The 26,494-nt window shown below is 43.0% G+C and overlaps 1 protein-coding gene across 1 annotated transcript in view; it reads right to left on the minus strand.

Annotated features, from left to right (window-relative positions):
• Nucleotides 1-1,587: 1,587 nt before the first annotated feature.
• The window catches only part of MRPS5 (mitochondrial ribosomal protein S5), an 87,379-nt gene continuing 62,472 nt past the window's right edge, over nt 1,588-26,494 (minus strand). Inside the window, exons 6-11 of the mRNA XM_045011532.1 lie at nt 24,629-24,719; nt 18,456-18,502; nt 17,335-17,392; nt 14,153-14,215; nt 3,812-3,948; nt 1,588-2,159 (exon numbers count right to left, since the gene is read on the minus strand). Coding sequence (XP_044867467.1) covers nt 1,935-2,159; nt 3,812-3,948; nt 14,153-14,215; nt 17,335-17,392; nt 18,456-18,502; nt 24,629-24,719 — 621 coding nt within the window. The 3' untranslated portion in view covers nt 1,588-1,934. The remainder of the gene's footprint in view (nt 2,160-3,811; nt 3,949-14,152; nt 14,216-17,334; nt 17,393-18,455; nt 18,503-24,628; nt 24,720-26,494) is intronic.

Here is a 26,494-nt window from a genome sequence, read left to right on the forward strand (position 1 = left end):
CATCAGGTAGTTTCTCAGGTGAAGCTCAGGAGATTCTCGAGTTCTGGGTAGGAACAAGCGACAAATACTGCACGTTGCAGAGATACGCGTCTCATCCAGGCAGTCGAGGCAACGCTGATGTTCACTGCTGATAGGGAAGGAGTGAGGGCAAAAGAGACAATTCTTGAAGCCTAGAACTCTGAGCATAGTCCCAGACGTGGGCAGGGAATCTCCAGGAAGGGGGAAAAAATGCACTATACTAACTATACTATAAACTACTAGTTAACAGGCTCAGAAGGATAAAACTATTGGCAATTGTATTTACAGGGTCTACAAAGGAGCTGAAGGAAGGGAGGACACAGGATTCTGACTCAGGCCACATGGTGGTAACAAGGAACTGGAGATGCACTGGACTGCCTCTTATGCTCTCGGTTGGGAGCAGAAGACCAGCTGTGCATGGGGGAGCCAATAGACACTGCTTGCAGGAATTTCCGTACTCAGGCGCATGTGCATAGCCACGTGTGGAATACAGATCGGGACCAGCTCTTGAAGACCTACAGACTGTTAGCCCCTGCTGGCGACCTTGGAGCTCCTCTGCGGCCATCCTCACTGCACCCAGGAAGGCTTGGGCCAGGCTGGGAGTGGACAGGGGGGTGGGCTGTACCAATTCAAGCTGCATTGCTAACGCCAGCCAAGCAGGATGCTCTCCCAAGCAGCAGAGGGGAATGCAGGGTGTTTTGGGAGGAAGGTTCACCCTCCCTCAGACATTTGTACTCTTTACCATGTGGTGAAACGTCCTCATCTGTGTTAATAGTTACCCCAGCTGGTTCCAGGACTGACTTGCTCCCTGGTTGCCTCGCTGGCTGCCAAATGACTTCTCCTGCAGCTCATCTTTGTGCCCCAGCTAGCCTGCCCCATTGCTCTGGTCTAGAGATGTGTTTCTCACTGGTGGGCCATGAAAGGCAAGTGTCAGGAATCGTTAGAAAAATGTATTACAATCTAAAGCAAAGAAAATCTGAATTCCCCACTCCCCATGCAACCTTCCCCTTCAAGGTCCAACTATTCTTTGTCAACCTCCCAAACCACGCACATAAATCAATTATACTGGCTTAGCACTGATATCTCTGTCACTCTTTTATGGTAAATGTCAGGGGGTTGTGAATGATTATTTACTTTGACTGAGGGGTCGACAAGCTTCAAGTAACACCGGCCTAGACACAGATAGCTCCTGCCACTGATTCATCACACCTCACTCTGCCGCCCTCCTCCTATCACCATCTCCCCACCCCCCCGCCTTCCTCTGGCACTGTTCAAACCATTTCTGCTTCCTCCTGTTATCCTTTCCCATCCCCTTCCCCCAAGTAAATCTTCTGTCTCACCTCCAGCAACTCTGCCCCAGCCCTCGGCCTCCCTTCATTCTACATGCCTCCTTGTCAACACTTCTGCCCCTTTAATTTCACAGTGATCTCCACCCTCCCACTCTGCACTAGATTACATGGCACAGAGGTGCAGAGAGTCAATGTACTAACATCTATCCTCGCACATGTTGAACTCTGAAAGCACATACAGAAATTTAAGCAGCTTTGGGGAAAAATGCAGCACATTAAATTATGAGACTGATTGGGTTTTATTTTAGTAATGTTTTTAATAGTTTCCTAAATATCTGTAAAGAAAAAACTAGGGTTTCCTGATTAGAGACCAGGTCTAGGGATAGCAGCAGAGAACTGGTGTGTATGAAATCAGCATGGCTGCACATCAGCCATTTACATTCAGATTGTTCATTAGCTGAATGTGGATGGCAAGAGAAGTTTGCAGAAAAGCCAACGAGACTGTTGCGCTCCAAGGAAGAGCAGCAGTAACACAAAATGGTGCTGAAGTGCACGTCTGAGCTGGACTTTCTCTGGGTTTGTGCGGTGGTAACTCTTTGAATATTGGCATGGGCAGATGCCAGCTCTTCACCACACGGCCCTTTTGACATTTGCCCAGGAAGAACGTTTCATTCCTTGGGCTACTCTCACTTCGCTCCATTCCAGCTTGGTATTGGGAACCTCATCCATAGGCTCTGGTTCCTTCCTGACATCTCCATTAGGTGAAGCAACTATGATCGGCAGGGGGCCACACTCCTCACGGAATTCTACCACGTAGAGGTTTTTCTTATCTGCTAGCTCTTGATGGGTTTCCTGTTTGAGGGGTTAAAAAAAAAAAAAAGATTCTATAAATGTCACAAGAAAGAACTGAACCAGGACAAGTTCAGCCTATTTGATCTATCTAAATAATTTCCGTTCTGTATTTACCTCCATACTAATGTTGAACATTGTTTGCCTGCTTAAATGGCATAAGTAGCAACAGAAAGTGTCAGTTTTTCTGATGCTGTACGTAAACTAAAGAAATGATTCCTGGAACACATGAGTGTGAGTAGAACATCCAGGGAATGGGGGGATATCCAAGGAACATCCAGGGAACAGCGGGAATTCTGTTGTGTGCTTCTAGCTGCGATGCAGTAGTCCCAGGACTGCGGATTTGCTAGCACTGTAGGGTCATTCCCAGCAGTACTGCTCTGGAAAGGCTACTGGCCTATGATGAAGGCATGCAGTGGGACAGTAACAAAATGTGGCAACGTACCCAAAGCACTGTTTATTAAACGTGTGACAGGGCCGAACAGTCCTACCCTGCCAAGACCTGACTGAAGAGTAGTTAAATTTAATGAATGTCCCCCAGGAAGTAGATCTCACAGATGGGCAGGTAACTAGATGTTAGATGTCGTATGGTAAGCTTCCCGTGGCCAAAGTACACATGCCATTAGCATGAAGACACAAGGCAGTTTAATAGAAATCTTGTTGCTTCAATAATAACAAAGTAGCTGTGCTGTCCATGGCACACAATTTTCAAGGCGGTAACTTCTGTTATTCAAAGAAATTCTGTTCATTTGATTTTCAATCTTTCCCCCACCAGCAAGAAAAATTATTCATTAAAGCCTCATTCTTCAGAATAGGTATTCACTTATAGCAGCAAACACTTCTGCTGCCCGTTCAGCATACCAAAAATAACTAATTTAACAAACATCTCTTAAAGCATTGATACCCCAAATGGCCTCTCTTTCCTTTCATGCAAACATTTTGCTACGTTTCAGTCCTGCTAGCTAAGGAACGTATTTCCAAAAGTGCTTCAGTCAATAGGGCTAATGCTCCTAAATCACTTGAGATTCTTACAACCCATGGATAATCTACAACAGTATTGTTTAAAAAAAGCTGTAAGAAACACCTGCAATTCTTTAACTAGATTAGCAACAGATTAAAGTAGAAAATGTGAGAATTGTATTTTTTTTTGACAGACTATATTTAAAATGTCAGCTGCTATGGACTGGACCACAGCAGTCAGGGCTACCGCCTCCTACCCACTAGTTCTCAGGCACTGTAGCTACACTCTCAGGAGAGGCAATGATTGTGTTCAGTACACCACCAGAGACAACCCAAAATGTGACTGACGAAATAACAGCAATAAAAGTAGGATTAAGGCTTTATCTGTTTGCACTTTTTAAATGTCACTGACAAAAGCAAATTAATCCCACAAATTCAGATTTCCCCTTGAGGCACTTTATGCTTGAATGCATAAGAGTTGCTGATGGACAGCTGTAAGTGACTAATGACTGCTGAGGGAGTGGAACGAGGAGATTGAAATTCAAACTCTGTTTTCTCCTGGAATTGTAGAATTCAATTGAACTTTGTTACTTTTGGAACCTAGAATTTATTCTGTTCTATATCACAAAGTATAGATTATATTTCACCTTCTGACCATCGCAAATACGACTGCAAGTACAGACTGTAAAATGTACCTGTTTTGCTAAACCCTTAAAGAGAGCTCTGGTGAGGTTAAGTAGATTGTTCGATCCAGAAAGTTTGGCATACAGGTCTGTAATGCCAATTAGTTTGCAGATGGTAATGATGGCTCGATGGCAATGAAGACCACGCCCTGGAAAAAATCAGATGTAAATGACACGTGAAAGCTAGAAAAATCATTACAACTTCAATTAAAAAACTAGGATACCGCAGACCAGTCAGTGGTAGCCTGAAAATGGCATGCAATTAGATTGTGAAGAGCAAAAGCATTCAGAATCTTCTTTTGAGGATAAAATATTGCAGATTTATTATCCTCCACATTCTTCATAGTCATGTTGATGTAAATAAGAATATAAGAACGGCCACACTGGGTCAGACCAAAGGTCCATCTAGCCCAGTATCCTGTCTCTGTGTGTGAATAGAATGGGTAATCATTAAGTGATCCATTCCCTGTTGCGCGTTCCCAGCTTCTGGTAAACACAGGCTAGTGACGCCATCCCACCCCATCCTGGCTAATAACCATTGATGGACCTATCCTTCATTAATCTATCTAGTTCTTTGAACCCTGTTATACTTTTGTCCTTCACAACATCCTCTGGCAAGAAGTTCCACAGGTTGACTGTGCGTTGTGTGAAGAAATACTGCCTTTTGTTTGTTTTAAACCTGTTGCCTATTAATTTCATTTGGTGATCCCTAGTTCTTGTGTAATGAGAAGGTGTAAATAACACTTATTTACTTTCTCCATACCAGTCATGATTTTATAGACCTCTATCCTTTCCCCCTTTAGTCCTCTCTTTTCCAAGCTGAGGAGTCCCAGTTTTACTAATCTCTCCTCATATGGAAGCTGATCCATATCCCTAATCATTTTTGTTGCCCTTTTCTGAACCTTTTCCAATTCCAATATATCTTTTTTGAGATGGGGCGACCACATCTGCACACAGTATTCAAGATGTGGGCGTACCAAGGATTTATAGAGGCAATATGGTATTTTCCGTGTTATTACCTATCCCTTTTTAAATGATTGCCAACGTTGTTTGCTTTTTTGACTGCCACTGCACATTGAGTGGATGTCTTCAGAGAACTATCCACAATGACTCCAAGATCTCTTTCTTGAGTGGGAACAGCTAATTTAGACTCCATCATTTTACATGTATAATTGGGATTATGTTTTAAAATGTGCATTACTTTGCATTTATCAACACTAAATTTCATCTGCCATTTTGTTGCCCAGTCACCCAGTGTGAGATCCTTTTGTAGCTCTTCGCAGTCAGCCTGGGACTTAACTATCTTGAGTAGTTTTGTATCATCTGCAAATTTTGCCACCTGTTTACCTCTTTTCCAGATCATTTATGAATATGTAGAACAGCACTGGTCCCAGTACAGACCCTGGGGGACACCGCTATTTAACTCGCTCCACTATGAAAACTGACCACTTATTCCTACTCTTTTCTTCCTATCTTTTAACCAGTTACTGATCCAGAAGAGGATTTTCCCCCATATCCCACGACTGCTCACTTTGCTTAAGAACTTTTGGTGAGGGACCTTGTCAGAGGGTTTTTGTTGACCCCTTCAAAGAATTCCAGTAGATTGGCAAGGCATTCAAAGAAAAACAAACTGGGTAGTTGGGTGGATGTAAACTTTGTATTAATTCTATTGCATAATTATAATGTATTAGTACTAATTGCAGATGTTTTACTGAAACTTGCTGTATTTTACTGAAAAGTTTTTTCTTTTTTTTAATGTTGTGCTAGTTCGCCAGTAAGATCTGTTTCATGTGACCTAGGTCTATAAATCTCTAAAAGCCTGTGTGCAATAGATTTAAATATTTTATTTAAAACCTGCAAAGACAGCTCTTATAGATTACTCCACTCTGCGGGACAGTCTTGTTGCTGAGTAAATGAGGGGGAAAAATCTATTATAATACTGCAGGCTTTACTACATTAACATATTCTTCTTCTTTTAACCTATAATTGGAAAACAAATTATAATCATCTGATGCTATTCTTTCACTGTTTGAGAAAGCGTTGATTTTATGCTCAAAGACAGAATCAAGTTTTCGATACAATTACATCTGAATGGTCTTCGAAAGGTTATAAATCCTTTTCATTTGTTAATGGCCCACAATATTCCATTCCCATGGCTTTGCTTCTTGTCCTTCTCCCACCTTAGTCAAAACTCAGCTTTCTGCAGGTTTTCAAGGGATGAAAATCAGTCTTGCAATTTAGACAATCAGCCACGGGCCAAGATTTGTTCCCAATATAAACCGAGCACAAGTATTCCATTTGCAAAGCAGCAGCTCTGTAAGTGTGAGGGAGGGGTGGGCTCGCAGAGCTCAACGTTATGTTATCATAGTTTAATCAGTGGAGCCACTTAAAAGCATAGCTTTTACAGGAGTCTACAAACTACTGAACATTTTTCACATGCCACACAAAGATATAAGCTCGTCATAAAAGGAAGCCATTTGAAGTTAATTCCTGCTAATAAAATAAACGTTCAGGGCTCTAACTAATAAAACTCAAGTACAACATGTTAATAGAATAAACTGTTACATTCTCTGGGTAACTAACCAAATACAGATCAGAAGGTAAGAAAATACTGGCACCCTCAAATATAACTTAAATGAATTTTTTAAAACAAAGTTTGCATTTAGGTTTTAACTGTCTCCATAATAAAAAGTTCTCTTTAACCAGAGACTTTTGATTGTCTGATATTTACTATTAGACTATGAGAATTTAGATGTTACATATACGTTATAACAAATTACAGTTATGAAGGTAGCTTAGCTAAGGAAAGTAAGAAGTTAAGAAGAGAAAAAAACTAATACTCAAAACAATACTGAGCTTAGTTTTACAAATTCTGTACTAAAAACCTCAAAATCTTTGTCTTTTGTGACCATTTATTGAGAGAAATCCTGTAAATTAATGGGGAAGGAGTTTATAAAGTACTGTGGAAGTAGGGAAAGAATTAACAAGGATTTGAAGGGGATTTTAATGCATGTCAGTCAGTCAGCAAGAGTTAGGCCAGCTGTAACCCTAATGACGTGAGACTTGTAGAAGCGAGGATGGTGTGAGGCGAGAGGGAAAGAACTGTGTAAAAAGTTATTACGACCTTGCAACTGATAACCAAATATGTAGACTGGTGTCTCCTAGAAGTGAGAAAAATAAGATAGCAGGGTGGCTTATGTATAAACAAAATGCAGTTGTTGCTCATTACTGTCTGTATTATTGCTAGTTATTGTCTGTAACAAAGGTATAAATGCTTGCTGTAATTGTTTATCTGTTGAGAGACCTGTCCGGGACTGGGGCGACCCTGTGTCCTAGGGCACTCCCTCCCTCTATTGTAATTACTAGAGAAAGAATAAAGTATTTGATTTTGCTGCACCCAAACGAAAAGCGAGAACTGAGTTTTTCTCTGACAGTACCTCATCAACTTTAATACTGCAAAACGAGAGGCTTCAGGACATAGAAATAGGAGCTAGAGTGCTGTTACCAAGTCGGGAGAAAAGAAACCTTAGCGGAAGATGAATCTGCATATGCCTTGCCTCATGGCATTGTTATTACAGTGGAGGTTTTGAAGTGTTGTAACTTTTCCTCTATATTAAAGATAGCCATAGGACACTGCTACAGTGCTTCATGGCCATATTGCTGCATTTTACAAATTATTTGGCATTTTGCCTGTGCAGTTAAACTTAGAAATTAGCTTACAAATAATGCACCTACTTCACTGTGACTATTTCTGTAGGTTACAATCATGACTGTTTTAATGGGGAAGACAGCTTACTTACTCTGTTACAGCTTTGGATTTAGCTTCTGTAATGCTAAGCATGGGTTGAGGTAGCATATGAATAGTAGGACTTTAAACATTTATAGACCCCCCCCAGATACCATTAGCTAATATGGCCAAAGAACCAGCATAGACACGGGATTTGTAAAACTGACTTACAACAACAGTCTGACAATTTAACTATATATACACACATTTATATTTTAAATGTTAAATTAGAATTATACTTCTAATTTAATCCCAAATAGGGTTTGTCCAGAACATAGTAGTCACTAGTATGAATATTTCATGCAGCGTTGAAAATGCTTCAAGAAATGTGTGACCTAGACCAATCAGTTAAAAAACAGGAAGAGGAGATTGTTTTCTCTAGCAAAGAATACTTGAATATGTATGAATGTTTTGTGCAATTAGAACTGCTGACACAATACAAAGCAAAGATATAACACAAAGCATATTGTATAGAAAAAAATCAACAAATGCTATAACTGGATGAGAAAGAAAATGAAATCTTGTGTATTCTAAAAATAATCAAAGAGCAGTAAATGTCCTTTTGGGAAAGCGTCAGAGCAAAGAATGGATACTGTGTTGCTAGAGCAGTAATGAAATCAAACACTTGTGTATTGCAACAAGCGACACTGTCTGACAGCTAAGGGAATACTATAGAAGTTGCCTGGCTGTACATATTCACATTCCTTCCAGGATGCAATGTCACACGGACAGGCCAAATACAAGAGAAACATTCTGTAATCTTTGTCTGTCTTCTACTGCCCTAGAAACACAAAATCAGAGCTCGTTTTCATCAGCTGGATGCTAAAACATTTCTTAATCAAGTTTTTATTTCTAGTATATTTTCTACTCTGTAAATTGCCAATAAATGCCATTTTTGCTTACTATAAACAGAATACGGCTTTGATTTTTATAACCGGATCTAGAATTCCTTTAGAGAAGTGTTATGGAAGGACTGGTAGGTACCATTCTGGGATCAGGAGGAAGGCCAAATGATCCAAAGGCACAAAGCATTATTATGGATTCCTGATCTCATCCTACTGGGAAAGAACAGGCCACACAGTTTAATGTGTGACACAGGCAGATGTATACATTTAGGGGGAGGTTTTTAAGGGCACAAATGGGAATATGGTACCCATCTCCCCCTTACACACATACGTACACAGAACAAAAACCATACATCTACATTTCCTGCTATAAGCATGATCAGTCAGGGGTTCTCATATATACGAAGAATGGGGAGAGACTACTGGGCAGGGTGTCAGTCAGAGGTTAAACTACTGGAGGACCATTTCTCCAAGAATCGTTAGATGGCGAAAAGGCTAGGCTTTGCATAACACAGGAGGACATCTGAGACAGCTTGGGGCTGACAACCAATGCAAAGCAGTGTCCACGTGGACACTGCGTTGCCCAAGCTACACTGACAGAAAGTGCTATGCTGCTCGTGGAAGTGGAGTTATAGTGTCGGTGTAGAGGGCCACTTACTTCGGCGGAAGCAGCATTGTATGTAGACACACATAATTAGGTCGCTGTAAGCTGCCTGACTGTAAAAGATAAAACAGGGTCACAAGAGAATTTTTCAGCTCTGCTGTTTGAACTCTTACAGGGCCAGAGACTCTAAATTGAACCGAGAGGTCACCCAGGTTTATCCCTGGATTTGCCCTGAAAGACATTTCAAATTGACAGATCATTACAAATCTGTCTATCTTAGGATTTGGATCACAACTCATTTGTGTGGATGTGTTTGCTCTTTGTAAAGAACACTTCTTTTTCCTAGTTAATAAACCTTTAGCTAGTTTATTACAGGACTGTCTACAGGCGCTGTCTTTGGTGTGAGATCTGGGGTACCAACTGACCTGGGGGAAGTGACTGGTCTCTTGGGACTGGGAGCAACCTGAGTGCGGGGTGATTTTTGATGTAAGCGACCATTTATCACTAAGTCCAGCTTGCCTGGGTGGCAAGACAGACTGGAGAGTCCAAGGAGACTGTCTGACTCCAGGGTAAGACTGCTATAGTGATCCAGGAGTTCCCATTTGTTACTGGCTTGGTGAAATCTAATTACACAACACACCACCAGTTTGAGGTGTCAGTCCTGTTTCTGACAGTCTGCCCTGAGATAGGCACTCATGGCTGTGAGCCACTCCAGACAGCATGACAGAGATAAGGAAGGAATGTCTTGTTTTGTTTCTCATAGGGAGAATCTAATTGTTCCAAATGAGAGCTTTACACTGATATTTTACATTAATAACAGCATTTGTTCATAACAGTTTTCTCAAGTGTGTAGTTCAGTAGCATTACTGCTGGTCTTGGATATTTTTGCTTTAAAACATTGCAAGGGCTAGTGAGATTTCTTTGTACTGACTAGCCTGGAACACTACAGGGAAAATTTTACTTATTTATAAACATATAGCCTCATTCAATTCAATGGAGCTGTAGGAATCTAAACGCCGGGGATGATTTGACTCTGTATCTGCTGCTTTATAAATAATATTCTAACCCACATTGAGATTTCAGTTTCACATTAACAGAAGTCTCACTGAAAAAATAAGCGTTTTTCACCCTAGAAAAGTAGTATAGGATTCACATTAATGTTTAGATGCTAACAGAATGCATGTTATGCTAATAACTTCGTATATTAGCAACTGTTGTAAGATGACAGTACAGAACAAACATGTAAAGCAACAAAATCAAACGGTCCTTGCAAAGCTTCAGCGTACCAGCCTACTAAAATATTGTTAATCTGTGAATATTGAAATAACTGAACACTACGGGCAGTATTTCTGGACTACTGCAGCCTCTGGCTTACTGTGAACCAATCCCCAAGTGATTTCTACTACTCAGGAAACATAACAACCCTTGAGAACACATTGTTAGTTGGAAACTTATTGCTATCATGAAATTGGGGTTATAAACAAAGAGGGAACCATATAGCTGTATTTGTATCCCTACTGCCTATTACAATTAGAGCACTGATTAGTCACTCAGCAGTAGTCTAAACCTGTCCTCTGTGAACGTGATTTCCTTTACTGACTGTATTTATTCACCTCTGAGAGCAGTCATAAACAACTCATAAATTATGTCCTTCCGGATGAAGTTAGGTCTATGCTGGAAACTATAAATTTGGCCTTTACTGCCAACTTATGACATAATGAATGTTTGTTTGTTTTTAAAATAGAAGGTACTTAGAATATAAAACTAAATATGTTGAAAATAAACAACAATAAGCTGAATGGCTGCATGTTAAAATGCTAAGAGTTTAAACAAGCCTCTCCTAAAGATATCTGTGTTACAGTCTATGTTAGTGAGACATCAGAACATATGGCTGAAGTGCATCCAGACATGGTCAGGGGTTGGTATAAGTACACTAGGTCTGGGAATTAGGTAAGTCATTAGAAAGAACGGTTACCACCCTACAATAAAACTGTGGTTCTTCAAAGTGCTGCAGGCAGCATGGATCCTGTAGCAGGTGTGCACACATCTCGTGCACGCAATATCAGAGTCTTTTGAATAGCAGTGCATGTCTGGCTGCACATGGCCTGTGCCTCCTGGCGGAGGGCAGGACTCTCCTTCAGCTCCCTCGCAGACTGAAGCCCGGTTAGCTGAGGACTCAAAGCGGGAATAGTGGGCAGGTTGCGGGATCTACACTAACAACTACATCTTGCAGCTCTCGTAGGGTAAGCAACGTTTTTTTCCTTCCAACATGCGTGAGCATGGCTCTCCAAAGGGTCTCAGAGTTCCATCTGAATCAGTCAGTTAAAAGAAAGGGGCAAGGCAGCTCCAAAGGCGGTGGCAGCCTTAGCCAGCACTGCCATCAACCCCACTGCCCCTGTGAGGGCACAGGGTGTACAGTGGAGGACAGTGACAACAGGTGGCCTCCGGCGTACTGGGGTCTCTCCTGGGTCAGTATTTGGGCCGTCAGCCCCAACAGTAAGGTGATGTCCTCTGGCTCTGCTTGGTTTATGTGGTTTCTGAGGAGGAAGTCGGTATTCCTAAACACCTAAGACCGGCACAGCCCTTGAGTCTTTCAGCGAATGGAGAGCTTTGTCTGTTCTGCTGCTAAAGACCTCCCCATCCCTTCAAAGGGCAGATCCTCTCTGGGGGGCTTGAACTGCCGTTGATATGCTAGACATTAGAACCCATGATCTTGCCTCATCATGACAGACATGGGCACTGACCTCGCAGCTGTGTTGGACGATGGTCACGATTTTAGTGACCATCTGGCCCACTCATGGTATCTTTTAGCTTCTCTCTGTTCTCCTGTGGGATCAGAGACAGGAAGGGAGTGACCCTTACCCAACTGAGGAAGTTAAGTTTTGCAAACAAGGCCTGGTAGTTTGCAACCCGGTGCGGCAGAGAGGCAGGGGAGAATGCTTTGTTCCCAAAGAGGTCTTTACCCTTAGCCATGCCCTTTGCAGACTTTGAATTCTCCTGCACTGATGATACCACTGGGGATCCTGGGTTTGAGTGGGCCTAGAAATGTTCAAAGCCCTTTACGACACTTGATATCTCTCTTCCACTCATTGAGAGTCAAGGATCTCTGAAATACGGGACAGGAGATTTTGGAATGCCTTGAGTTCATCGGTGCTCAGCGTAGGGGCTGGTGCCACTGCCTTGTCAGGCAACGAGGCTGGGTCCTCAGGTGGAGATGGGGGTTGCGGCTGTCTCCTGCTTGTGTGGAGCAATGGCTGACTCCTGTGTGGGTGGCCTGGCTAACGATGCCCCTGGAGAACAGGGTCTCCTCCTTGTCCGGGATGTGCAAAAGGCAATCTGCTCCAGGACACATGCACCGATGGTCCCCAGTAAGACCAATATGGCCAAAGAAGCATACGGTGGGGTATTGGCCTGGTTGAGGTTGTGGCTGGCCCAGTGCAAATCTCACCTTATCTGCTGAAGGGCCCTTGTTTAGAGCCCCGCAGTACTCTCCTTGGGGTCACCCTTTAGGGGTAGGGGACAGGGACTCCCACTTGATGCTGGTGAGGAGGAGTAGGGCGGCAGAGTGAAGAGGAGCATGTCTCTGCAAATTCTGGTGTCAGGAAGTAACACAGACTCAGTGCTCGTCCCCACTCTGGTGCAGAGGATGTCCCCTCCAGAGACCGATTCCTCCACAGACAGCTCCTTGCCACTGGGCTGAATTTGGCTCTCTTTTTTGGGAACCATTCCAGTGTTGATGGAGGGTCTCAGATGTTTTGTCTTCGGAGAAGCAGTGTTTTGTACCCTTTTTTCTAGATGATTCTGCATGGTCTTTACGCTGTCTGGCTTGGCCTCTCGGCATCAGCCTTTCCATCATGGGCACAGGTGCTGCACCTACTGCTGGGGCTTTGTTGATGACCCTTTTGCTGCTTTTTCCTCCCTGATCCCAGGATAGGGTGTGTTCTCCAGGGAATGCAGGTGGATGCTCATTCTAAGCTCTGCTTTTGTGCTTGCTGTTTCCTCTGGGTCCAAAGTGACTCACATGGATTGTTCTAGCAGGTGTAACTTGAGCTGAGTGTCCCTGGACGTGTGGGTCCCTGAGGACAAGGACAGTTATATGGTCCTTCCCAGGCAGGAGAAGCACTGTCTGTGCCTGTCAGCGAGGGCGATGAGTTCATCTCAAGATGGGCAGGAACCCCGATGGCTGAGACAGCCATGAGATGTGGCGGCCAGCACGAGGCCCCAAACCTGTTGTACGGGGGTACTGGAGAGTTTCTGCTTCTTTGTTTTGGAAACATCCAATGTGCGGAAGAAGAGGGGTGAAGACAAAGCTTCTTGACCAAATTAGTGACAAAAAGGAACAAGTTTTGAAGCTCAGAAGAGAGTAGCAGGTTGCACACTCACCAGGTTCTCTCTCTCAGCCACGGGCAGTAAGAGGGACCTGAGGAAGGGTCGCAGCCACTCCACCCTTTATGTCCTTGCATGGAAACACGAGGAGCAAGGTTCACGCGTGGCCCTGATGAACACTCCTATTCAAAAGACTCCAATCTCTCATGCACGAGGCACATCCAAATCTCAAAGAACAGTTCTGGAGGTGGCTCAGGAGAGCAGCCCCTAAGGGAGGAGACAGGGGAGCAAACAACTGCTATGAGATGTTACCAGAGCACAAACCAAGTGGGTAAGGCAGGGAGAGCATATCACCTACACTGGCTCTAATTGTCTTTTTCCGCCAGGAAATGATTAGCGACAATGATCCTGAACTCCAGCCAGCGCCAGCAGCTCCCACACCCAGGTAGCATGGAGGAGACCCTGAGGAAGGTGGAGGGAGAGAAAATTGAAGTAGCTGGGGGAGACAAATTGGGTATTGAGAGGAGGAAGAGGCAAGGATGGTGGGAGGGAAATTGGACCAGGAAGAGAGGAGACCAAGGATTTAAATATACGATAGTGACATGGCAATGACTGGTAGTTTTAATGTATGTAATTGGCAACCAACAGCAGTTAAAATATAATGGCTGTATTTTTATGACGGCATTATATCAAAGAACAATTAACTTCAGTATGTACATTTTTCCTTTGTCAAAGGAACATGAATGAGCTGGTAAATAATGCTTAGAAGCGCCAAGCCAGTTTTTAATTACCTTTGTTTTGCTTTTTCATCCGGATGGTTGTTCTTTTAAAAGTTGTTGTAATATCATGGTAAACTGAAAATAAAAATAATATTGTTACAGTATAATTCTCTTAGAATTATTCAGTTCAACTAAATTACAGAATATCAACATATACAGAGTCCAGAACGCTGATAAGGAAATTATAGCTTACTCTCTCTTAGGAATTTTAGCAGACGGGCATATCTAGATAAAATTCTAAAACAAAATGACCTTTTTACAACAGAAAATATTACTGCAACATTACATAGACAGAATCAACAGTCACTTGCAAAATACAGAGAGTTAATAAGCAGGTTATGATCCCACCCTGCTTTGCACAATGTTTATATATGGCGCAAACTTACCTCCTTCCTGGGATTTAGGTTTAGTGGTAACAAACAAACCACCTCCCACTCCACTCAAAAAAACAAAACAAAAACCCTGAAAAAGGCTCAGCCTAAGATTTCTCCCCAAGCTTGGCTGTTCCTAGGGTTTCCCTGCAAGTTATCCACTGTCCCAAGTCCTTAGGTTGCTTTATTCCTGAGACACAATCCAAATCCCTTTAGTGCTTGGCTGGAGCTAGCTGGACACGTAGGACCTAACCTCAGGGGATACATCTGCACTGCATTTTAAAATCTGTGGCAGCGAGGATCAGAGCCTGGGTCGACAGACTCGGGCTCGCTGGGCTCATGCTGTGGCACTGAACACAGCTGTGAACTCAGCTGGCTCGGGCTGGAGCTCAGGTGCTGAAGCCCAGCGATGAAGGGTGGGTTTCAGAGCCTGAGCTGCACGGTCTACACTGCTGTTTTTAGCGCCGTCCTGCATGCCTGAGTCGGCAGACACGGGCTCTGAGACTCACCGCCATGGTCTTAAAACGCAGCGCCAACATTCCCAGAGCGACTCACCATCTCTAGGGAGGGTTCTAGTGCTTGGGCTAAGATGGCTCAACAGAAGAGCCCTGTGCTGCTCGGTAGGGTGCTAGAACTGCCGGCAGGTAACATGGCCCCAGACAACATCTGTGGAATTATCACTGGCCCGGAATAAGCTCCAAGGGGACCCCCAGAGCTTTATTTTATTGACTTAAAGGGACATGGTTAACTTAACAAAATCACTTCGGTCTGAAATGTTTTTTTAATGATACCGGATACAAACACCCAAGATTATTACAGCTGGAAGAGAGAGAATATTCCATATTTTCATGTTGTTTCCTTTGGACATTCTGCAGTGCTTGATGTATAGTCCTTACTCCTGCTCCCAAGGGCCTTTCACACAACATATTTTAGAGAAATATATTTCTTACAAGTAAACGTGAATGGAAAACCATAAAAAGAGTGGCAGGATGAGAGGGGGAACGGAGTTTCAGCTGGATGCTTTTGTACCCGACACTCCTCCCATTCTTATTAACTGGACCATTTAATTCACCCTCCAAAACCCTGCTACTCATCTCCATCTGTGACAGGATGGTGCACAACTAGGTTTAAGGAACTAACACTGATGTCGGGTGCCAGACTAGTAAGTAGCTCTCGTGTCCTAAAACTCTGGGTGTGACACCATTGCTGATCCTTTTCCATTATACAGCAAGACCCTTAGTGAGGTCTGCAGAAGGGCAGCTGGCAGGGAGCTACGGGGATCCCCATCCCTCGCAAAGGCTAGGAGCTGTGGGGTACTCCCACTGCTCATGGTGGCTGGGAGCTGGGGGGCCTACTGCCTCAGGTAGCGGGGGTACCTTGCAGCTCCCTGCCGCTGTGGGAGGCATCAGGACCCTGTAGCTCCCAGCCCCTGGGATGGAAGTCACGGATTCCGTGACTTCCGTGACCTACGTGACAAAATCGTAGCATTTATGTATAATGCATTGTGTAACAATGAGGTATTCTATAGAGCTGTATAGTAATGTTTTTCACTGACTGTTTGGTATAAAGAGAACATACACAGTACTAGAAGATACTACATACATATTTAAGGTTAGAAAACATTTTATATGACATTAAATTGAATTATTTGAGAAGCAACAACAGCGAAGCCTGTTTTGTGGGCAACCTGAGCTTTGGCTTTGTATTTTTATTTGAATGTTCACCTATGCAACATTTACGTTCTCTTAATGTTGTTTTCTGTCTAGAATTCCTTGGGTCTTTTAAAGAGAAAACAGAACATGAGGAAGCATCATACATCGCTTCACACTAGAAGACTCTGAAACCTGCTTATTGCAAAGCAATGGCCATAGTTCAATGCTGTAATCTACAACTGTTTGCCTGGACAGCACGAGGACTCCTTCCTGCACACTCAGGAGCTCTGCTGGACGCAGTCTCTCCCCTAAGGTGGCAGGAGGTGTGCAGGAAGATTATTTTTCTTCATAGTAATGCCCAGAGCCCCAATCAGGATCAGGCCCACTGTGCTAGCATGCGACACACATATAGGAGGACACTCTGCCTGCTGTGGAGCTCATCTCCTGAGAACCTGATTTACTCTGGAGGTACCAAAGACCTGAACTCCTGCTGCCCTAATGCTCCAGCTGCCAACATTTTCCAGAGGCCTGCAGGAAGAGACTGTGACTCGCTGGGGTGCTTAGGAAAAGTGAAGTGGTCTGAGAAGGGCACGGGGCCAGCAAGTCAGCTCTAGGAAGTAGGTGGCTTATACAAGGTGCCAGCCCAGCAGAGGTCAAACTGAGCTCGCACAGATCTACACGAGCTGTAAACGCTGTAAGAGTTTTAAAGAGTCTGAAAGTCTTGGCATCTCTTAGGTATTCAGGATCCAATTTTTAAACTTGGGGGAAAAAAACATCTCTTACTTTAGTGCATGGGGAAGAGCAACCATATTATGAGACCAAGCCACGACTTCTCTTTGTTGATCTTCCTGTAACTGTTGATTTGAGACTGAATGAAAATAAAGGGTAAACTGGATATTCACCCAGATAATGGTGACTCTTTCTGCACAGCAGTTGGCACGGAACTATCTGACGGGATCAATAAGTCTAGCCAGAACAGTCTGGGGCTGAGATTTAAGAGCGCACACTGAAGGAATGAAATAACACAAGTGGAATTACAATGTAATACATTCAGGCAAGACAAAGTTTAGTCATTATGTTTCCTTTTGTAACAGCTGGCTGCAGGTTGGTGTTTTTAACACCAGTTTGAAACTTTTAAAGGAAGAGTCTAAAAAAATACCTTCATACTTACTTGTGTGGTTTTGATATCGCTCTACATAGTGTAAATAGTGAATTGCTCTGTTCTTTGCCTAGAAAACAAACAAGCACAATATTTCTTCTTACAATAATTGTTAGTTACTTTGACTGGAGTACCTCAAATCTACAGCTGTTCATCCAAACAAAACTATACTCAGGAAAATGATAGCCACTTTTCATCCACCTCATTGCCATACTGAATTTTCAACAATTCTAATCAGATAAAATGCATCAACTAAGTGGATGCAGCCCTATATAGATTTATCTTCACTCAGTAATAGTGGTATCAAAGTTTGGTTATTTTATCATTACTGTTTGATGACAACTGAGCTGGGCATTACAACATATGAGCAGGATTCCTGGAAACAACGTGTCATTTTAAAACCTAGGGAAGACTTGAGAAAGCCACTTGAGAAAAACAGAAAACCTATGCTTACTGGGGTGACTGAGCATTAGAAGTCTTAAATTGTAATCTGAAACTCCACAGACAAAGGTATTTGTTCTAAAAAAATGAACAACAAAAACAACCCCTAACCAAAATAAAAACACATACAAAAAAGCAGTTGGAAGAAAAATTAAAAATTTGATTTTTAATAAAGATTTTTCCTTCTTTCAAAGATACTGCAACTCTGAAATGAAAGTAACTGGGAACAATGTATATAAAGTTACCAGAGCCATCCCTGCTCATGTATTTTTTCAAAATACAACATGTCAATTGCAAGAGATAAAGTGTGTATCAGTAGTATCCAATTTGGGAGGGCCATGAATAAGTGAGCCAGAGTGTACAATACAAGACCCGTTGTATTACTAAAATGAACAAACTATTTATTTTGTATCCAGGCAAAACTCTATTAATAGTGTGTACTAAACACTGATACACCTCTACCCTGATATAATGCGGCCCAATATAACATGAATTTGGATATAATGCGGTGAAGCAGCGCTCCGGTGGATCAACGCAAGTTCGATATAATGTGGTTTCATCTATAACGTGGTAAGATTTTTTGGCTCCCAAGGACAGCGTTATATCAGGGTAGAGGTGTACTTACAAACATTTCTATATTTGATAACTATAATAGGTATGAAATATTTACATTTACTTTTAAAATTACATACTTTTCTTAAAGCTGTCATCCTGTCACTTGCTTTCCCCACTGCAAAACCTGAGAGACACAAGTAGATGTGTTATTAAAAACAAACATACAGTGTAAACAGTACATACTTAGTACTCTTACAGGGGTTCAGCGAGAGCTATGTGATTAAACATGTCATTTCTACTACCCTAACCTCAGCACCTGTTATTTCCACTCCACTGAATTAGACATATGAAAGAAATGGACCAGAAAAAGACCCATAAAAATGTAACATTTACAACTATCTAACAGCTGGATGCAGTACTATTGTAACAATCAAAGTCAAATCAGGTTGGCCAAGGAAAGAAATTTCCCACATCCAACCAATCCCTTAAACCTTACTGTTATGTCCAAGAGGGACCCCTGTTTAAAGAGCTTCAAGACACCTGACAACTTTTTGGAGGCAGGGGAACAGAAAACAAAACAGGCATAATAGCTGCAATAGTAAAAAAACAGTGGAGCCAAAAACAAGAGGTAAGCGTGGCTAAGCAGCAGGGCCGCCTAGAGGATTTGGGGGCCTGGGGTCTTCGGCAGTGGGTCCCGGGGCAGAAGGACCCCCTGCTGTTAAATTGCCGCTGAAGCCCCGGAGCGGAAGAAGCTCTGGAGGCCCAGGCCCCGCGAGAGTTTTCTGGGACCCCCAGAGCGAGTGAAAGATCCTGCTCCAGGGGCCCCGAAAAAGTCTCATGGGGGCCCCTGTGGGACCCGGGGCAAATTGCCCCACTTGCCACCTCACCCCCCCGGGCGGCTCTGCTAAGTAGCAAGGCGATTGTACAGAGCCAAACATGGGGAATATGAAAATCAAGTTTTACCAACACAGAGAAGCAGCAGCAAAGCACATAAACAAGTTAAGATAAGAAACACTGAACCTTCATCTTGCATTCTGAGTTATTACAGCTAACACAGAAAAAAGTTAGTACAAGAACTTCACTGAATTCTGGGATCTAGTCATATTTTTATTAGTACTGTGGTAGCACTCAATAGACAATGCTTGTCCCAAAGAGCATAGTCAGCTTAAGAGAAGACAACTGAGCGTGACAGACAACAGGAGAGAGGATGAGGGTTATAGGCTATATTACAATTACGCAGGCTGACAATGTGCACCAGGGGTGGTTCCAAAATAATGGAATTGGGGTATTTTGGTTTTTGTTGTTGTTTTGGCAGGTGATGGGGGGTTGTATTCCTGCCCTAGGACCTGTCCCAAAGCCCACTGAAGTGATAGGAGGAGAATAGCTCAGTGGTTTGAGCATTGGCCTGCTAAACCCAGGGTTGTGAGTTCAATCCTTGAGGGGGCCATTTAGGGAACTGAGGTAAAAATGTGTCTGGGGATTGGTCCTGCTTTGAGCAGGGGGTTGGACTAGATACCTCCTGAGGTCCCTTCCAACCCTGATATTCTATGATTCAGTGTGATCAGGCCCACCACTCATCATTAGTTGACTGACTTCTTGCATGAATCACAACAAAGGTGGATCTTGAGAGAGGATCTGAAGCAGGCTATAGCATTGTGGACTCAGTTGGGAGGGGGTAGCACAGAAGGAAGTGTGGAGATAGGCATGGGAGAAGAGAATAATCAGATGGGCAAAGTTGGCCTCATTGACACAGAAAATCGTACTATCACTATCTGATTCCAGATGGCCGTAATTCTGTGCAGATGCCATGGATGCACCTTAATTCTGGCATTTCCTAACTTCTGAGTGCTGGACTTTGCTATCTTAATGTTCGTGTAATGTAGTTTTGTATATGTATATTAGACATACACGCATGAAGGTTGCCAAGTCAAGGATTCAAAAGCTAGGAAATGCCAGAACCAATGGCGCTATGGTGTGTATGCATCATGGAACCATCTTTAATTGAATGATCACATACTATATTTATCATGGAAGGGCTAGAGCAGGTAGAATATTTCAACATGGGCAAAACTAAGTATTTTCCTTTAGCCTTGATCTCGGAAATGGCTGAAGCACTTTTGGCTGTAATTAAAAAAAAAAAAATATTCAGCCTGAGATGAACACCCAGCATGGAAAATGTCATCCTAGCCAAGTTATAAGCAATTGAAAATAGGGACTTATACTGGGACGTATCAGGCAACCTTAATAATAGGTGGTGCTACTTGCTCTGCCCATAATAAAATGAGACTATTTACTTCTGTGACGTGAACTCTTCGCGTATGTCTCCAAAACTGAACTGCTTTTATTGCAGCCATATAACAATACACTTATACGTAATGTCCTATCCGCTGTCAACCTTACAATACACCCCAGGTTTCTAGTTGCTAGGTATGAGTATTTTGTATTATTTACCAAAACCATTAGCTTGCATTTTCCAGGCTGAATCTCAGTTTAATTCCTCCCATTTCTATTGTCTCCAAGTCCCTTTGGCATTCCAGTTAGAGCCCAATGTACATGGGTAACCACCCACAAGATGGGGAGGAAACAATTTTTTTTTTTAAAAAGAAAACATCTGATAGCATTATATTTTCAAGAATGCTTGTTAAATAAAGCTTGTCCTGCATGCAAAAGGTTAACTCTTTTATTACATAATTTAAAGACAGTCAAGCTGATTCCCATGAAGCAGAACTGGCAAAGAATAAACAATCTCAGCGTAACAAAGGGCAGCCGTGCAGTTTGTTTGGAGATCTCCTTATGACAAAGAGCTAAGTCTGTCTAGTATTACTTTGTCTTCACAGTTAGTCCAATGCTTCAGCAAATGTCTCACACAAACCCTGGCTACTGAAGTGAGCAGGCACTGTTAAATTTTTGTAACTGCCCAGATAAAACAGACCCTTTAGAGATGAAACTTGCATTTATTTATAGAGGATGTGTAGTTTTCTGGCTCAACCTTATATCTCCAGTGCACATTTACTGTCTGCTGGCATCTAAGTTTTAAAATACAAAGTAAAAAATACCAGTGTTTATAGGCCTAGCAGCCTTATGGAATGTTTTCCCTTTGTTTTACATTAAAAATGTGCTGTAAAGAGTACTCTGATTTACTTTTCTCTTATAAAATAATTCTTTTGCTGGGGCAAAGCATACAGGCGAGGAGGGCTTGTCTACATAAGAAGTTGAATAGTGGTATAGCTAAAGTAGTATAGCACCTTACTGTGCATATAAAAGGTGCACAAAGTTGCTTTATATCAGTATAGCTGTTCCCATATGGGAAAGGGAATAAGAATAAACCCACATCAGGCACTTCTATACGGGTATAACTGAATCCACACTACAGATTGGATTCTTTTAACTGTATCAGTAAAAATCACCCTCCTACATGACAATTATAGCAGTACAAAAACTGTGTGTTGATGTGATGGGCCTGGTGCCCCAGCGCCCCCTTGTGGCAGGGGCGGGCTGGGGGCCTAGCGCTGCACCACTCGCTTGTCCTTTGGTCTGCCCCTGGTAGCCGGCGTATTACGGCCTAGCGGCCGGAGTCCACAAGCACCCCCTGCGGGGCGGGGTAGCGCGGCCTAGCGGCCGGAATCCATACACGCCCCCTCGGGGCGGGGTAGCGCGGCCTAGCGGCCGGAGTCCATACACGCCCCCTCGGGGCGGGGTAGCGCGGCCTAACGGCCGGAGTCCACAAGCACCCTCTTCGGGCGGGGTAGCGCGGCCTAGCGGCCGGAGTCCGCAAGCGCCCTCTTCGGGGCGGGTTAGCGCGGCCTAGCGGCCGGAGTCCATACACGCCCCCTCGGGGCGGGGTAGCGCGGCCTAGCGGCCGGAGTCCATAAACCCCCCCTATGGGGTGGGGTAGCGCGGCCTAGCGGCCGGAGTCCATAAACACCCCTGCGGGGTGGGGTAGCACGAGGTGGGGTAGGGGGACTCGGGCCCTCCCTCTCCACCGAGCCCCGACCCAGGGCCCTGTTTGTGGCAAGTTCTCCTTGCCGCCCGCTCGGCGGGGATCCGTCCGCAACACGCCGAGCGGTACTGCAGCTTTAAGGCTGTCAGTCACTACAATGCCCCTGGGTCACTTCCTACCCTGTCTAGCCGGACGCTTGCGTTGTGGGAGCGGCTCCCCCGTAGGTCTGTCACTGCCGGCATCCCTCCCCGGGGGCTCCGGGTCGGCCCCTGCTCGGCTGGCGCCCCGGTCTGAGCTCCTGGACTCTCCCTCTGCAGGAGCTGACGGTCTGTGTCCTTCTCCCCCGGTGGCCAGCCCAGACTGAGCAGACCTGCAGGCTTTTGTACTGGTCTGCCAGTTGGAGCATGCCCAGCAGAACTTCCTGGGCGTGGCCTCCTCTGCTAGTAAAGAAGGGTTAACCCCTGCTGTACCAGTGCGGGGCTGTCCTGCCCCGTCACAGTTGACCAGGCATCAGAGGTCAACTCTATTCACTAGGCAATGACATCATCAGCACAAAGGGGGGGGTTAAATGGGAATATTTCTTTACCCATTTTTAATGATTGAAAGAAGGTTGTGATAGGGTTTTTCATGATGCATGGTGCCGGATTCCCAAGACACCCGTTCACACTACATGAAGTGCTGGGCACATTGCTTCTGCCTACCCTATATAATTTTAGGAACAGATTTGCTCTCTAGTCCAGTTGAAGTAGCAGGAGCTCAAGTGTAGATAAGTCTCTGGTGGATTTCAGCATTTTTTTACCTTTATTAATTAGCCCTTCTCTTCAGAAAGTTCAATGCAGCGTCGAAGACATCAGAAACCATTGGAGCCTTGTCTACATTAGGGCTCCCATCAGTGCTAACACTGGTTCAGCTGAACTGGTTGGATATTTTCCCCAAAATTCCCTTATTTGCATATGGCGACACAGGGAGACTTAATACACTAGATCTCTTCCCCTTTTGTTTGCAAAGACAACATACGTGTGATTGGGGCCCTGTCTGACTTTGATTGCTAATACCTCCTTTGAAGAAGGAATCCTTGCCAGGACTTTAATGCAGCATTTCCCAAATGTTCAAAAGCTGAGACCCACTCTGAGGAAAATTAAGCCAATCACAGCCCTCTAGCCAGCCTTGAGTCTTCCCTTCTTCTTGTCTTGAGAAGCTTGTAAAAACCTGTCTTCAAATGCACCTGTCCACAGCCAATAATTATTAGACCCTTCACAATCTGAGGTTTCTATTTTTTTCAGTTTGCTTTGTGCAACTGACAGCATTTTATCTATAGTTAGTTTTGCTGATGCCCTAATACATAGTAATGTTCTTCCATGTTGAAGAAACCGATATAAATATCTGCAGGGGAGAAGAAAAACAAAACTGGTAAAACCCTGAGCTGCTGATGTCAATGGAAGTCTTGCCATTGACTACACTAGGGCCAGGGTTTCATCGAAGTATTTTATTTTCCAAGAACATTCCTAGACGTTAAAGAGAACTCCATCAGAAACTGGATTTTTTTTTTAAAGAGTAAATTTCTGTAAAGTAACAGTTTACTGTGAGCAAGAAGGTAGCATAGAACATGTTACAGACTTATCCTATAATGAAGTAAATCAGGCATTAAATTTCAGCTGGAAGAAATAATACTTTGGACAGATTATACTGAGGTACAGGGTGAGAAAAACAAAAACACAACCTTCTCTCCAGTTGCCTAGCTGGGAAAACATTCGTGAGGGTACAGGAATCAGTCCTACCACCCTGTCATACTCTGGTTACTGCAAGTGTGGCATGTACTAGAGAAACTAAAACCTATTTTCAGAACATGGAAATTGACATCACTTTGGTCCCCCTTTCCTAATGACTTTAATTGTTCTAATGATCACTCCAAACCACTCAACATCATAAAGCTTTGGAGGTTCTTTTTAATCATAAATAATGTGAAGTCCCAAAGCAAAAAGGAACAGCATGAAAAGGAAATCACATACTCCATTTTGATCTGCCAGTGATATTGCCTGTGTTACTCAGGAATTAAATAAGAGAGACTGTTATAACTGACTATTATACTCTTATTAGTATATTACTTTGTTTTATGTAAAAGAAAAAAGAAGTGTCCTTGATGGGCATTTTTTTCATAATCATCACTGATTGTACATTCCCATTGTAAACCTTGATTCTACTGTTCTTTCTCTTGGTATATTGATATGTATGTTAATATTCCACCCCCAAAATGAATTTGTTATTTAAAACAATGAGATTAACAACATCCCTTTGAACAACATGCTTCCCACAGCCTTATCCCATCATCATTCACTTGGCACCTTTCAAATACATTATAATTACACTTACCTGCAGCCCCGTTTCCATTTCCAACAACCACTAGGGCACTAACTGATCTTCTTCTTCCCTCCTTTGCTGTCATATTAAATACATTTTTCACCTGATGGAAAAAACCAAAGCAGTTTGCTATGAGGCACTTTGTCTTCTTAAAAAAAAAAAAAAAAAAAATTAGTTACTTTACTAAAAAGACAGATTTGTAAGAGAAGACCTCAGACACATACTACATTTTTGTGAATAAATATGATATGGAATGGGAACTGACTTTAAAGATTTAAGTTTGCTAAAAATTCTGTTACTGTACTAACGAGTGCACAACAACATCAATTAAGCATTACAGTGTGGCTTCACTAAAGCAAAAGGAACATTTTCTGTGATCTCCTTTGTATTGTTTAGTTACATAATAAATGAACATCCTGTATTACGATCAGCTTCACACTTAATTTCAAGCACCCTGCTTCAGAAATATCACAGCAAAGAAAGAAAATTAATGAAAATGTAAAGAGACATTAACATCTTGCCTCTCACCTCAAACGGACACGTTAGAAGCTCTCTCATAGAAACTGCTCAAGGCAGGTTATTGCTTTATACCATCTGAAGACTGGGATCCCAAATTACTTACTGAGGCAGTGGCAGCTAATCTGATTTCCAGGGGTAAAGATACTAATACAAACTCTACACATACTTCCATGTACAGTGAAAATGCCACTGATTTCGGAAGAGTTGGACACAAAAATCCATAGGGGAAAGACAGCCTTGTGGCTAAGCATTGCAATGGAACCCACTTCCTGGCTCTGCCAGACTCCCTCTTGAAATTACTTCATGTCTGCGCCCAAGTTCCCATCTGTAAAATGGGGTAATATTTCCTTTCTCCCACCCTTTGCTACTTGAGGTTTTTTTAAATCACCTACTGGTATTTCCTGATTTAGTACCTCAATATTACCATATTGCACGGAGAGAGATTTTTTTTTTTGCAGTTCATTTCCCAGGATAGGCTTTCTTTTTCCTTTTAAAAAAAAAAAGGGGGTGGGAAAAAGATACCCTGTACGAGGATACACTTTCTGAAAACACCAATATGATTCCTTTACAGTATAGCACCAACAGCTGAATTACAGTTAATACAAGCATATTTCAAGAAGCACAATCCTTTTAATAATTGTACTAGTGTCTCAAGAAGTCAGTCTCGTAGCAGCAACATTTGGGGGAGGATTTTCAAAAAATCTGCATTGGCCTCATTCCGTTCCCTGACAAACAAAGGAAAACTCCCATTGGCTTCAATGGGAACAGCCCAAGAGTGAGAACCTCTGAAAACCCCTTGGTTTTCATTACAGTCATTATGCTAAATTCAAGATGCACACATTCTAGAGATGCATCATCTTTACATACTCTAAGCTTTACTAACAGCTTGTTACAAGTTAGTAGTTTTTCCCTTGACTTATATTTGGCATGAATGGCCTGATCAGCAAAGACCCTTGAAAGAAAGACAGAAATACAGACACCATGCAGGCAGTTTGATATAGGAAAGAAACCCTGTAATAATATGGAACAACAGAAAACAAGCTGAAGTAGAATGAAAGGTGCACCTCAGCCCCCCTTACTCTCTCTCTCTCTGTGTCACATAATAGCCTATTTTCCTGTGGGCTGTAATACTTCTGTCTAATTTTGGTTGTTGGGGTTAGTGAGTGGGTGCTGGATGGGGTTGGAGATTTGTGACATACAGGAGATGATTTGGTGTTCCCTTCTGGCCTTAAATGCTATGATTCTGACTATGAAAGCTGCTCTTCACGCTGTATCTAAAATATACATGTTTGCTCTGCATGTAATTGTGTGTATGCTTACACCACATTCTCAACATGTGCATGCACATACAAAGGTGGA

The sequence above is a fragment of the Mauremys mutica genome, chromosome 3 (genome assembly GCF_020497125.1).
Source record: "Mauremys mutica isolate MM-2020 ecotype Southern chromosome 3, ASM2049712v1, whole genome shotgun sequence".
Taxonomy (NCBI): Eukaryota; Metazoa; Chordata; order Testudines; family Geoemydidae; genus Mauremys; species Mauremys mutica.